The sequence below is a fragment of the Apis laboriosa genome, unplaced genomic scaffold, assembly GCF_014066325.1.
Source record: "Apis laboriosa isolate Shangri-la unplaced genomic scaffold, ASM1406632v1 scaffold29_cov151, whole genome shotgun sequence".
Classification (NCBI taxonomy): domain Eukaryota; kingdom Metazoa; phylum Arthropoda; class Insecta; order Hymenoptera; family Apidae; genus Apis; species Apis laboriosa.
Window position 1 is genome coordinate 335,886 of NW_025222728.1, and position 14,921 is coordinate 350,806.

Below are 14,921 nucleotides of genomic sequence, written 5' to 3' on the forward strand. Positions count from 1 at the left end.
GAAAGAAAAGTAAATCGTTCGTTACATTCTCGACGCGACGGTAAATATCTCTGATTCCGTCTCTCGTGGCGAGATGAAGAAGAAGAAAGAAAAAGGAAAAAAGAAAAGAAACGAAAAATCGCGCTCTAATTTCAAAACGTTACGTTAACAGGAAGAGATTTCCATTCCGAGATTAATTTTCGCCACGACACACGACGACCGAAACAGAAAACGTTTTCTCTGCCGACTTAATTAACATTCGTGCGAGTCTCTTTTTCGATGCCAAGGATTTAATTACTTTTTTTTTTTTTTTCTTTTTTTTTTTTTTTACATCGACTCGTAAATCATCGGAGCCGAGGCCACGGTAACAGCGGCGTCCTTCTTGCCGAGTCATAAAATAAAAAGTTCGGGGCGACCACGAGAGGGAACACGTGTTGCGGTAGAAAGATAGAAAGAGAGAGAGAGGGAGAGTGAAAGAGGGCACACAAAAGACGGCGGCCGGACGTTTCGTCGTCCAGCGAAACAGTGTTCGTGGCTACGGAGACTGGTCGCTTCTGTCAAAACAGAATGGATCATCCCGGATGATCTGTCGGATTACAGAACGGCGCAACACGATAATGCGAGGAGTAGCCTCAGGTAGCCTCTCCTAGGATCCCTCTCCTCCACTCCGGACAATGTCAACGAGTCGTATAAAAGCGACAATACGGAAGTCTTGGCATCTGCGCCAATATCTTGCTACGTGTTCTTCGTGAAAGATACGTGAAAGATACGTATAACGAAACGTATAATATTCTCGAGCACCTGGTCCACAAGATCGGATAGGAGGAGAATATCTTAAAGAGATCCTATCTCCAGGGAGGTGAACTCTCGAATTGTATCCGAAACGAGGTTAATTTGCGAGCTCGAGATACGTTCGATTTTATCGAGCCGGTGGAAAAGGTATTTGACAGAAAGGTGACAAGGCGAACAGTAGCACCTGAGATCCTAAGCTATGAGATCCTACGCTGTTCGTTCTACCTGGCGGTGGACGGATTAAGATCCCTATCTGGGAGGAGGCCGAGTAATTGACCTTGCCTTGGGGAGAGATCAGAGGTTGACAGCTTACCCTTGCCTCTGACGGCGGACCTTTAAACTGCCGTAGAGCGTAGATCGTAGAATCAACAATCTGAACCGACCGATTAAGATTCTCGCGATCTTCTTACTTATATACGAACGATCATCAACGATCGTATCGTATACTAGATTAACGTGTATAAATATATATACCGATCGTCGCTAGTTTAAATTTTCGCGCTTATGAAAGCTTATGAAGCTCGAGAGAGGACTCACCACATGTCCGTGCACCGGCGACTTGGCGATCGATTGTAACTGCGGATATAGTTGACCAGCCGCAGCCGGTGTCATGTCGGTCAACATCTCAAGTTGACGACGCGTCTCAACGACTAGATTCGACGATTCGCGGAATCCTGTCGGCCTTTTCGCTCCTCTTCTACGGTGTTGGACGAGTTTCTCCCTCCTCCAAGGGGAGGCAGCTTTTTCTCTCTCTCTCCGTGCACACTGTTCGTTCTTTTTTTTTCACTTGCGAGATTCACCGAGCGAAATTCGAGAAACTTGGCGTCGAATCGGAAGGAAGAGAGGAAGGAAGGAAGGAAGGAAGGAAGGAAGAAAGTTGGTCGAGGGGCCCAGTGTAACTCGTGTCCCCACGGCCGTCGGGTGAATAAAAAAGCGTAGCGGGTCGGATTGAAACGTTTGCGGATTGTGTGAACGTCGGGGAAACCGGTTAACGTGATTCCCGTTCTTCGCCCCGTGACAGACTGCCGGCTATCCGATCGGCTTTGCCCCGACCAGACAGGGGAATGGTAGTAGTAGGGAAGCGAGCACCACTTCGGCCCCCGGGCAAAAAAGGGGCAGAGCCTGTTGGGCGGAACCAAGGGGAGAACCCAGTTGCCGCCCCTGACCGCCCTTGTGCCGTCCCCGCTTCCTCCGCGCTTTATTTATCCCCTCCGACTCCCCTCCACCACTCCCGCGCTCGCTCTTCCACCGTCCCGCTCCCCTCCACCACTCTATCTATCCTTCGCCCTCCCCTCTCGCCCAATCTCTTCTCTCGCTTGCATCGTTGCAGCCGCGATCCTAGCCTCCTCCCCACTCCACGATAATTTAACCGTGAAATGCGCGCGCACAACGCCGCCACGGAGTGGAGGCACGCGTACGACTTTGGTGGTGCCCTCTCTCGCCGTTTCTTTCCGTCCGTGGACTTTCCACGTTTGCCCTTTCCCTCTTCTTTCCTTCCTTTCTTTCTTCCTTTCTTCCTTCCTTCCTTCCTTTCTTTCTTTCTTTCTTTCTCCCTTGTCTCCCGTTCCAACCGAGGGCTTACGTGACCCCAAGTTGTCGTATTAACTTGCGGACCTCGATGTTTTGACGTAACGGTATGCGCGTATTTAAATACCGACATGCCACTATCTGATACCGGGCGAAACGGGCAAAGTTCATCGACCGGGTAATTGATATACAAATCGAATCGAACCGTTCTGCGTGGAAACAAAATTTTCTTTTTCTCTCTCTCTCTCTCTCTCTCGCCGTATATACGTATCCGAGATTTGACACGGTATCCCTTTCTCTTCTTTTTCTTTTTTCTTTTATTCGTTAGATCTGTACGTATACGAAATAATATACGAGCGATACGAGTTATTTTGTACCTATCTTGCGATATTGTATCGAGGGAACGGCGACGAGTGTCGCGAATACAAAGGGAATAGGGACACGCGTCTGGCCGGACACGTCTCGTTCTACTTATCGCGACCGCGGTAACTGCGAGGAGAAAAAGCGCGCACGGATCTCGATCGACTTTTTGCCACGCGAAATAAATTATCGCTTAATCTACAACGACATTTGCGACCGTTCGAACGAGCAAATGGTTGGATTCGAAGCATTATGACCTTGTTGAGGAGATTCATGCAAAGGGAACGCAAAAAGATCACGGTATACCGTCTTACGAGCGTCTAATGTGATTTTAATCGAGGAGTTTGAATTTCAAATGTTATCGACCGGGCCGGTATCAACCGGTCTCCGTATATATGATGGATGAAATTTCAAGAAACGAGGAACGCGGGTCTATTACGACCGTTCCTCCCATTGGCGTATCGATCGTCTTTTTTAACAGCCGGTCACCTCGTTGCCGCGTTAACGTAGATTGATACGATTACGGATCGGCGACCACGCCAATGGATGGCGTAGAAACGGACGCGTTCGGCTTCGGTATTAGGTCCTAATTTTCCATAATGGAAGAGAATCGAGGCGCCACTGTGGCGAGGCGACCGTCTAATCGCGGTCCATTCATAACCGCTCTTCGTCTCTTCGTTTGCTGGGACGAGGAAGAAGCCATCTCTCGAGACTTTCGCGGCCAATTTGCGCGTAATGCCTCGTCAACCATCGTCTTCCAACGTTCCATAATTTTCTAAAAACGTCCGTTATTTGCAATGGCGTACAACTGCGCCAAACGCCGTATATATTTAAATTTTATATTGTTCATAATGATTTGGATATATTCGCCAGATAACACGAATACACTCGAATAAGATTTCACGTATTATCATCGACGAAATACCTTTCTCTCTCTCTCTCTCTCTCTCGCGACATCTTTCTTTACATCATTAGAACGAGAATCCTATCCCTATGAGTTCAATGAATAATATTCGACGTAGCGGAATATCTCGTCCGTAATTCTTTTGGTTTTCGAACCGGTTAAATTTTGCCATCACATTCGTAGCCGCGTCGAGGAGGATCGATACAAGTCCTAATCGAGGAAGCAAATATTTCGCGGAACAGCGAGACATTATCGGTGGCAATCCCCTCCCTCTCCCTCCCCCTACGATTCGAGGAGACGATGATGCGTAGATCGCGTGCGATCGGGCCACAAAAGTGGTGCGATCCACTCCACCACCTCTGCCTACACCCCTGTTGTTACAGGGAAGCGAGAAAAGGGATGTTTTACAATGAACGAATCGGGATCAGAATCGGGCGTTAACGTCCTTTCAAACGTTGGATTGGATCGTGCAAATGAGGGTGCGAGAATCATCTCTGGAAGAGGGGGGAGGGGGTGGCGTGGCCACCTTTTATTTTCCTACTTCGCAACTTCGATCGATCTTCCCTCTTCCCCCTCTTTTTTTTCCTTTCCTTTTTTTTTTTTTTCACTCCATTTTAGATTTTCGGGATAGAAACGAGGCTCGTTATTTATTAGGTTGCGCGCATCTCTCAGTCCGATCACGCACGCCCCGGTCGATCGCCCCTCCCCCTCCTCGACGCGGAGGAGATGGAAAGATGGAAAAGAGACGGGAAGAGGGGGGATTGACGATTGATTTTCTCGGTAAATCGATCGATCGACCGATCGATCGATATCGTGGCCACGAAATGACGTATCGTTTGATCGGCGTTGAGAGACGAGGTGAACGGGGTTGAAAGGGAAATGGGAGGAGGGGGCCCATAGGCCTGACGGGGGCGGATAATGACAGGGCGGCCTCGCGAGGCTTAGATGGTCCACGTTGGGACCAGAGCTCGGCCTCTTTTGCCTCTTACACGACCATGTGGCCATCGGGAGATGCTGATGGACTAATAATTACCAAGGAACCAGCTTCGCATATAGCGGCTGGGACCGTCGAAAATGAAGATTCACCTCGGGATTCACCAGGCCGGCCGTAAGATCGAGTATGCGGTTAGAAGGCTTACACCGCCTCGTGTTTAATAACCGCCGTATCTGTTTATCGTATCTGTTTAACGCGCCATTACGCCATTAATAAAAACGTCGGGCTAAACACCAATCGACACGTAATGTCAAATCGGTTTCCAATTTCTTCCTTCCACTGTCACGAATCGCCGATTTCTACGTCTCTACGAATCCTCAGGCCCTCCTCGGCCGAACTTTGTCGCGAATCCGAGATTATTCTCGGCGGTCCTAAGGTGGTTCGTTGGGGTGTCTCGTTCTAATTGTCGAAAAGAATTATAGGGTGTATACGGAGGATCGGCCACGGTCAAATAAATAGTAGCGAGGCGTAGCTCGTTTCGACCGTTGTCGGTGATTCGTCTCGGCGAACGAGGGAGGCGCGAAGAGGGGAGGGAGGGGAGGGGGCGCAGTTCTCTTTGAGGCTTTTAAGGTCGGGCACCGGGCACGTTTTCGCCGTGAAACAAGGCGAAGAGAAACTTGTCTAGGGTGCTGATTTACGGACTCGTTGGCCTGGAATCGTACAACTCGCGTCTGCATCTCGTGGTTTCGGAATGGAGAGAGAGGGAGAGAGAGAGAGAGAGTCTCTCAGCCAGATTTATGGTGTGTTCCGCGTGGAGGAGAGAAGCCGATTCTCCGTAACTCACTCGCGGTACTCGGGTTTCTCTGTCGGCGGGTAATCCGCGAGCAAGGAACGAAAAGAAAAGGAGAGAGAGGGAGGGAGAGAGAGAGAGAGAGGAGAACAAGTCGAATGAATAATCGTAACACGTGAACTGTCAAGATAATATTTCGCTCGCTTGCGAGCAAAAGTGTTAATTGTCGGCTAGTTAAAATTGCGTCTAATTCCAGAAGACAGAGGACATAATTAACGAGAGTTGTTGGAATAATTAACCGCCACCTAGCCTATCTAATAATTATAGATTGCGCATAATATTATCCTTGTTGTAATCGAGACTATCGGTCGAAGTGACGACCGATAGCAAAATGGTAAATTCGATTTTCCAAACGCGGGAAAAATTCAATCGAAGGTGGCGTTGCTCCCCACGAAAGGAACGAGGAGAGCGTGAAGAATTAGCGCAAAAAGGAGGAGGAGGAGGAGGGAAAGGGGAAACAATTAGCCGGCTGATGGAGGATCGCCGACAAATTCGCGCGCATGTTCGCTGCAAGTTGAGATTGCAAAATGACGTGCAAACTGAGGGACGCCCTCGTCCGCCCCCTGGCAATACGGTAATCACTATAATTACGTATCGAGCCCTTATATTAATATCCCCCAGCTACGTCTCTCTTTCCCCTCCTCTCGCCCCCCCCCGCCCTCCCCTCCTCCTCTCTCTCTCTCCCGCGACGATTCGTACGTACGTACGTACGTACGTACGTACGTATCGCAAGTACGTAACCCACCTTAGCCTTACCCTCAGCGAAGCGAAAGCCTTTACATTTTTTCCCCCCGCAACCTTTCACGCGAGCCGATCAACACCGATTCATTATTATCGCCTTGAACGCCGTGTCGTGTTACGCTCGTTAATGAGAGGCTTGCGCTCGGCCGACTCTCTTCCATCCGGGGAGTAGCGTCGAGTCGAGCAGCGTAGACGTGTACGAATCGTGCGACGGTAATCGAAGCCCCCTCCTCGTAGTCGGGAGCGTTTAGCCACGTTCTTTCTACCCTGCTACGCGTCCGATTATCGGCGTCAAATCGAATTGCGAGATCCGATTGGCAATCGTGCAAATCGAATTCCGGACGGGGGCCGGTGAATTGGCGACGCGTTAAGGAGAGGAGGAGGAGGAGGAGGGGAAGGAGGAGGAGGAGAAGGGAGGGGAGGGTGCGTGAGGCCCCTCGCAACTCAGAGGGCCTCTTTCGCAACCTTTCTCCCAGGGAGATGAACAATTAACGGGGAGGGTGTTCCCCCGTTACGCCCAGGATGTCGTCGCCCAGAAGGGATGCTGATAGGATTCCCTATCTATCTATAACATCGAATATCGCTGGCGAATTTGGTGGAAGGAGAAAAGAGAAATATGTATCGAAATTCCCCCCTTCGAATTCGACCACCCCCGTAATTATCCCTTATCTATACATCATACGTCGAATCGTTGTTGTACAACTTTACCTCAAGGTACTCGGTATCCGTGGAATGTTGCGATTGCTGGACGGCCGTCGGTGGCATGGCGATAACGTTTTGCGGGTGGGCCGGATGATGCGTGTATTGATACGCGCAATTCATCCTTCGTATCTTCGCATCAAGTCCCGTTTACACCGTTTATAGAGAGATATATCGCGTGTGTACTGCGCACCAGTCAGTCAAATTTGTTGCAAATTATCTCTTATCGGTAAAAACTTAATCCAACTCAACTGCACTGTTTAAGCGGCATTGTTTAAACTCCAAGACGAGAACGTTAAAGAACGGGAAAGAACGTTGTCCACGAGGCATCCCCTCGGTGTAAACGATTCCTCTACGCGCGAAGAAAGGAGGAGGAAACGAATCGCGTTCCCGATTTCCGGAAGGGGTGTCGGCAATTACACTTGGGACTGGAGGTGCAGCTCGCGGCGTGCAACAATTATAACTGAGAGCTTTTTCGTCCCCTACGTGGAAGAAAACCGCGTCCACGGAGGCGGATCTCCTCCTCTCTCTCTCTCTCTCTCTCTCTCTCTCTCTCTCTCTCTCTCTCTACCACCACGGTGCCACGTTACCTTTCGCGGGTGAACGGGGGTATGCAAGGGAACACGCGTACGAGACGTGTGCGAGTTGGAACGCCAGTGGTCGGCCACGTCCCGCAGGAATTCCCACAAGTGTGTATCCATCCTGGAAGGTGTTGCTGGTGGGGCAGAGGCAGCGCCCGCCCTCGCAACGGTCCTCCTCGTACGACCTCGCGATTGTCTAATCCTCGTGGCAACCCTAACGAACCCTCCCCGCTCCCCCCCTTTCCGTCTGCCTCCTCCTCCACCGCACACTCCCGACCAATTAAAACGCGCTGCGATCACGTGGTTCGCTCCCGCGACCACCGCTTCTTCTTCCTCTTCTTCCTCTTCCTCCTCTTCTTCCTCCTCTTCCTCGTCTTTTTCGGCTCCGTTCTAACCGTTCCTTTCACATCACCAGCCCTTTCGGCTCCCAATATCCTCCCTTTCCTCTTTTCTTCTCCTTCTTCTCCTTCTTCTTCTTCTTCTTCTTCTTCTTCTTCTTCTTCTTCTTGCCGAAGCACCGACTCGTTCGGGGTCACGCGCGTGGGAGGCGGATAAGTACGAGTAGACTCGAGACGTATTAGCGTGTCGTTTCAAGAGGGGGAACAGGTTTTTCGATTTCACGGATTTTTCGATGGTAATCTTTGGATGGAATTCGGTGGCTCGAGCAAGTAGGTGAAAAGTGGAAATCGACGGTAATATTAATTAGTTGTATCGAGGAGGAGTAGTGTCGCGTTTGCTTCGTACGGGGAATTCAATTTATCGTGACGGCAATATAAATTAAAATATTCAATTTGTCGAGTCGAGTACCCTCCTTCCCCCTTCGTCGTCCAAGAGGCGGCGGTTAATTCAATTTTTGCGCGTTTAGAAGATGGTCGGTTATCGGTTGTCGCAAGTTAAACAACACGGCCCACCTCCTCACGGTATCGTTGAGTTATAGCCTCGATTAAAAGCCAGGCGAGGATGGCTCGCGAGAAAAGAATCTCGAGATGGACGCGATAAAGTAACAGCGTAACGCGTAATAGCAGGGATACGGGTACATCTATCCGTAATAATGCTCGTAACTTACGCCGCCAACTTTTTAAGGGTTCGATCGTCCCCAACGCGCCGATATCGTATACACGCTAATGATATCGCGTATATTTCGCGTCGAGAAATTTATCGATTACTCTCCTCTACTCCAATTCCAACGTCTCCCTCTTATCTTCACCGTGTAATTCCACCCCCTCCATTTTCCTCTTCGAATCGAAGATTAGATCCTTGTTCGAATAATCTTCGATACCTAACCCACCTCTTCTCCGACCGTTTCGCAACTCGAGATACTTGCGATATCGCGTGTATAACGTAACCGCGACATTTAACCCACGAGTCGACTTTCTACTCCACGTTAAAAGATCGATCGTTTCGCGATCGATCGAGAATCTTTTCGATTGGAAAGCTGTTGGAAAGCCGTCCCCCCCCACGAGCGAGAAACGTTTCCCGTTTCAGTGTGAATTAGCTCGAGCTTAGGGACTTTAGCGGAGGGGAGGGGATTGAATGAAACCGGGGCGGCAGGGGAAAGAGAGAACGCTTGGGTGAACGGATGATTGCCGGTGAATGGATTCGTATTCTCCCCCGGACGCATAATGCCAAAGTGCTTCTTTCTGCTTCTTTCCTCCTCCTCCTCCTCCTCCTCCTCCTCGTCTCCCTTGGCCAGAGTGTGTAACACGATACAGTGGGAACCGCGTGTGATCCTTCATTCACCACCCGGCAGGAGGAGGAACGTTGCGGAAGGGACGAAAGGATTGCCGCGTCCGACACCAAGGATATTTGCCCCGCCGACAAAGTCTTCTCCCCGAGCGGGACGGTTCAAGGGACGGTTGTTGGGCGCACCTTCAAACTTTTATCTTGCGCGATACTATTCCCCCCTCTCTTTCTTGTTCCCCTTTTCATACGCGTCTCAATCGTTCTCGATCGTAATTTTATATTTCGCTTCCTTCTGGACAGACCAACGATTTCCAATTTCCTGTTTAACCCGAGTGAGTTATAATTAAGGTTGAGGACGCGATGTGTGATTTGGGAGCGGTGGCGCCAAACAGCTTTTCCAGAATGACGTAAACCGCGTTAAGGGATGATGAATGAGGGACTGGAGAGAGAGAGAGAGAGAGAGAGAGAGGAGAGGAGGCGTAGAATGCGAGATGAAAAATTGTGGAGAGTCGCGCGTTCCCTCGGAATATGAAACTGCCAGACGGACGGATGGACGGACGGACGGACGGTCGTTCTTTTCTCCTGAGTGCGCGAGCGGGCTCCAGCGCTCTGTTATTACATCCTTCTCCCTTGCTCGAGCCGCGGATCGCCGCGGAGACCAGAGACAGAGAGAGAGACAGAGAGAGAGAGAAAGAATAATAGCCTCCCCCTCCCTACCCCCACGGTAGGCCGCGGCCTACAATTAAAACTCTCTCTCGCGCGTTCTCAAGGGCGGGAATGGCGGTTCTCGTCGGCCGGGTTAATCGATCCTCGAAACCCTCGAATCTCGTATCTCTCCTCCTCGTTTCTCGAGCTTCCTTCGTTCCTCCCCCTATTTTATATTTATATTCGCGCCGTTCCGTTTCGTGAAGAGAGGAAGAAATTTACGTCTCGTTCCCGGAATCCGTCGATCGTAACATCAACCCCCCCTCCCGGAAAGGGGAAAACATTCGTTTTCGCTGAGGACGTTCGAAAAAAGCCGGACACGTAACGGGGGAGGGGGAAAAAGTGCTCGTGAAACGCCTGGCGATAGAGGGAGGAAGAGAGAAGAAGAAGAAGAAAGGGATCGATCGACGAGTTCTACCATTACTATACGATTCCACCATGCGAATCGAGACAATCGAACGAAAGAGATACATATATACATATTCGATAATGAAAAAGCACCATCTGAGAATATATAAAAATGAGAATATATAAAAATTCAAACGAGAGAATGAGAGAAAGGCGATCGATCGTCTTTAGGTTTAATAATACAAATTAGAGAATGAAAGGGGGAAAAGGAAAATAGACACGATCGAACGAAAGAGATACATATATACTCGATAATGCATCATCTGAGAATACGTAAAAATTCAAACGAGAGAATGAGAGAAAGGCGATCGTTTTTGGATTTAATGATACAAATCAGAGAATGGAAGGGAGGAAGGGGAAGTAGGCACGATCGAACGAAAGAGATACACATATATATATATATACTCGATAATGAAAACGCATCATTTGTGAGAATATATAAAAATTCTCAAATGAGAGAAAGGAGAGACGAAAGGCGATCTTTGGGTTTAATGATACAAATCAGAGAATGGAAGGGGGGAAGGGGAAATAGACACGATCGAACGAAAGAGATACATATATACTCGATAATGCATCATCTGAGAATACATCTAAAAATTCAAACGAGAGAATGAAAGAAAGGCGATCGTCTTTGGATTTAATGATACAAATCAGAGAATGGAAGGGAGGAAGGAGAAATAGGCACGATCGAACGAAAGAGATACACACATATATATATATATACTCGATAATGAAAACGCACCATTTGTGAAAATATATAAAAATTCAAACGAGAGAATGAGAGAAAGGAGAGACGAAAGGCGATCGTCTTTGGGTTTAATGATACAAATCAGCGAATGGAAGTGGGCTATACGATACTGGGCAAGAATCGGGGAAGAAAAGGAAAGAAAGGGGAGAGGAAAGAGGAGGAGCGTTGCACGGCACGGTGGCAGTTCGGTCACGACGGTTTTGGCCCGCATTACGGGTTACGCGGGCGGGGTAATCACGATGATTCCAAGTTTCGGGGTCGGTCATCATCTCGTCACCGCGTCACCCGCGGCCAAAAAATCGTGGCACGCACGTCCTTAACCCCGTTGCCGTGTACGCGCGCTCCGTGGCGCATCAACAAGCTGCGGACCGACCATCGACGAACGCCAACCAACAACGGGACGGAATGGATGGAAACGAGGCACGGGAGGAGGCGCGGGATGGACTTTATGGACTTATCAATCATTTGGTAGCCCCGTGCAGAGAGCTCCGAGTTTGCCCTATGTTTCTTGTGCCGATTTGTACCCTGTTATTAGGGAGGATTGAAAGATTCCGGGGTCACCGTGGGGGGAATCGTGCCCCATTCACACGAATATACACGACACGTCCGCTTTAATCCTCCACGCTTCTCTATCTATATACCCATCCATCCATCCATCCATCGAAATATCGAGAATCGCATTTCGAAATGTCCCCCCCGTCTCGCAGAGAGAAGAGTCTCTTTTACAACTTTTACGAGAGAAGAGGAATGTACGAAGCGTGTGGAGATGAAATAAATGAATAAATAAATGAATGAATAAGTATTCAAGTTGTCGCGCGAGAGATCGACCATCTCTCTCTCTCTCTCTCTCTCTCTCTATATATATATATATATATATCTCCCTTTGTGGGTGGATACACGTTAGGCCGAAACGCATCTACGTGTGCTCGCGTATGAATGTACTCGCATTTTGACCGGGGCAAGTGTAGAGAGAGGGGGGCCGGGGACGGCGCGGTGGCCCGAACCCGGTAATTAAATAGCTGAACCCTGCAATTAGGGCCACTAAATCGTGGCGGACCATGGACCTGGCCGGCCAGGGGCCCGCCAGACACAAAAAACAACGTCGAAACGTTGGTTGAGCCGGCGCGAGCGAACAGGGCACCGTGTGTACGAAACGAGGCCCGGGACGTGGACGTCGCGGGGGTGGCTCGGCTAATATGTGGGAACCTAATCGAGAGAGAAATGCCTAGAACCACGATCTACGAGCATCTTGATGCTGGTAGCAACGTCCACGTTGCGTTCGTTCGCACGCTCGTCCCGCACGGCAAGAAGAGAGATAATATAAATATGCTCGCCCGATCGCGTACCGTGTTCGAATGAAAGCGAAATATTTATATACGCGAGAACGAATTGTTTCGATCGTAGGATTATCGTAGATAATCCTATTAACTTTTACCTCGAAAACGCACGTTTACCAAAGAGGATTAGACACAGAATTTCGTTTCTTGTTATTGTGCGAATGTAAATACAATTATCGTGCCAGGCGATAATCCTATTAACTTTTTGCTTCGAGGTGCGTGTTTATTAGAGAGGATTATTAGAAATAAATCTCCTCTTTACGTCGTAAATGTTATTTTCCTATCGATCCTGCGATTCTGTTTTTTTAAAAAAAACAAAGATAAAAAACGAATTTCGCGTATATTATATTATGAATAAACGTGTAAAAATGTATAAAATATCTAAAAAAAGATATTTGAAATCATCGCGTCTTCGATCGAGTTTTTTTAAAACTTCGTGAGACGATGAAAATTTTCTACTAATTGCAAAATCGATCGACCCGATTCTCTTCCCGCGAAAAGATCAACGCGCGATTTCAACGCACGCGTTGGTGAATCGTTTTACATGCGCTGCCCGACTTGGCTCGACCATTCGTCAAACATTTCCCGCTTTTATCGAGGAGCGAAATTGGGGGCGGGCATTGTATAGACAGGAACGAAGATAATAGTAACAAACCGTCTTCCTTCCTGGCCGAGGAGGAACGGGGTTTTCCGTGCACTTCACGTGAACACGCGGGATCCATCGTGATTTCCGCGTATGCAAAATCGAGCGTGCACACGCACTAACAGTTCTCGTGGCGTTAGAGATGGATGACCGAGCATCACGCTCCCCGTCGTATTAAAATATCAGAGAGCCACCCCCGCCGCCGCCGCATTAAATCAACCGCCCAAGCCGGTTATCTTCCAAGCCTATCTGTGGACCGGCCAAGATATCGCACGAGCCACCCCCGCTTTCCACCGAGTCTCTTTGCATTCGCGGTAAATCTAGTGTTAGATTTCTGGTAACTTTCCTCCGTCGGTATAGGAGAAAAAGGAGAAAAAAAAAAACTTTTCCTTTCATTTTCTTTTTCATTTTTTTTTTTTTTCTTCTTTTCTTTATATAATTTTGCAAAGAGACCAAGAGATATCTTGGTTTTGTCGCAGATACTACGGAGGAAATAATTCACCGCGACACGACGTGGTAGTTTCTCCTGCATGCGACACACATTTATATTATGCATTAACCGAGAGTTTGCTCTTATCAAAGAGGAGCATATCTTATTATTCTATGGATATTTATGGCTTCGTATACGGGTGAGATAATTGCAACGAAAATATAACGAAATAATTAACGATCGATCGATTATTAACACTCGAGTTTTCGAGAGACGAGATTTTCCATATTAATAAAATTACGCGACAAATGATTTTTCTTTTTTTTTTTTCGAAAGAACGAATCCCGAAAAGAAAGGATAAAATCGAGCGGACAATTCAATTTTCTAATCATCGTGACGCTACATCCGGATCGAGGATGATATACATAAGTAGTGCCCGTATCTCGATGCAACGATCTATAACGGCTAATGGATCCCCTCGATCTCGAGACTCGATCCAGAGACTCAATACACGGACTTACTTGCAAAGCGAATCGACGACGAGGAACGACGAGGAACGATGAGAACGAGTTGAAGAATGTTTTTTCGTTTTTTGCCAACGAGAATAAGGAGGAGCAAAAAGTATCGTAATTACAAAAGATTGTACGTAAAGCCCTTCGATTTAAAGGATTTCGAGGAGAGAAATTATTTTCGAAAAAAATTCGATGCCCGATTCTAAGCGTCCGACTCTGACTGGAGAGGAGCTTATGAAATCGAAGAACGATTGGAACCGTGACGAACGAACGAGAGGAACGGGAAGTGTTCGACGAGGAGCGACCGAAGACGAGAGGAACGAGCGGCCACCCGCTGGGAAGGCGCATGCTGCGAAAAGATCGCCTCCCGATCGAACACACCTTCGCGGCATTGTTGCGGGCCGCGGGTGGCTCCGATCTTTACAAATAGGCTGCTAATGCAACAGGATGTATACACGCGATACAGGTGTAGGCGTTAAATCGGAAAGTGACAAGTAAACTCGACACGACCACCTTTTCTCCGATCCGTTCAATATCCAACGATTAAACGTTTCTTCTCTCTCTGTCTCTTTTCTCGAAGAAGATTAGATCAAACATTTATCGAACGGGTAAGAAAAGAAAAAAGAAGAGAGAACGCGCGCCAATTACCGAGAGATATAACGCAGCCGTTTAAAGTACGTCGGGATGGTAAGTCGGTCGTTGAGACCGCAATCACGGGTTCTAAGTAGCGAAGGGAAAACACGGCCAACAGGGTTCTTCTTACGGTAGTTGGCCGTACGTGTTGGCTCGCGTTGAAGTTGGAAGGGAGGGAGGGAGGGAGGGAGGGGACACGGGCCGGCCGGCTGGGCCTGGCAGCGGTTAGGCCCGCGGTTACCGCGTGGTTATCAAGTTAACCTTTTACCTCGAAGCCGCGATGGGGGCTCGATGAGGTTTGCGGCCGGTCGAGGGGGAGAGAGGAAGGGAAGGAAAGAAAGAGGAAACGATCGAGGTGTGAAACCGCTTCAAAGCAAAGAGGCAAGAAATTGCGCTCGATTATCCTCTATCTCCCCCCCCCCTCCCCCCCTCCTCCCCCCTTGTAAACGTCCGCG

The 14,921-nt window shown here is 48.7% G+C and overlaps 1 protein-coding gene across 4 annotated transcripts in view; it reads right to left on the bottom strand.

Annotated features, from left to right (window-relative positions):
- The window catches only part of LOC122714398 (transcription factor Sp9-like), a 75,159-nt gene that overhangs the window by 18,882 nt on the left and 41,356 nt on the right, over positions 1 to 14,921 (bottom strand). For 2 of the 4 annotated variants that reach the window (XM_043935696.1, XM_043935699.1), the window contains exon 1: positions 1,309 to 1,753. The exons of 1 other annotated variant lie outside the window; for it this stretch is intronic. In XM_043935696.1, coding sequence (XP_043791631.1) covers positions 1,309 to 1,395 — 87 coding nt within the window. In that variant the 5' untranslated portion in view covers positions 1,396 to 1,753. Of the gene's footprint in view, positions 1 to 1,308; positions 1,754 to 7,376; positions 7,481 to 14,921 lie in introns of those variants that run through there. One more of the 4 variants, XM_043935698.1, reaches the window with a different exon arrangement.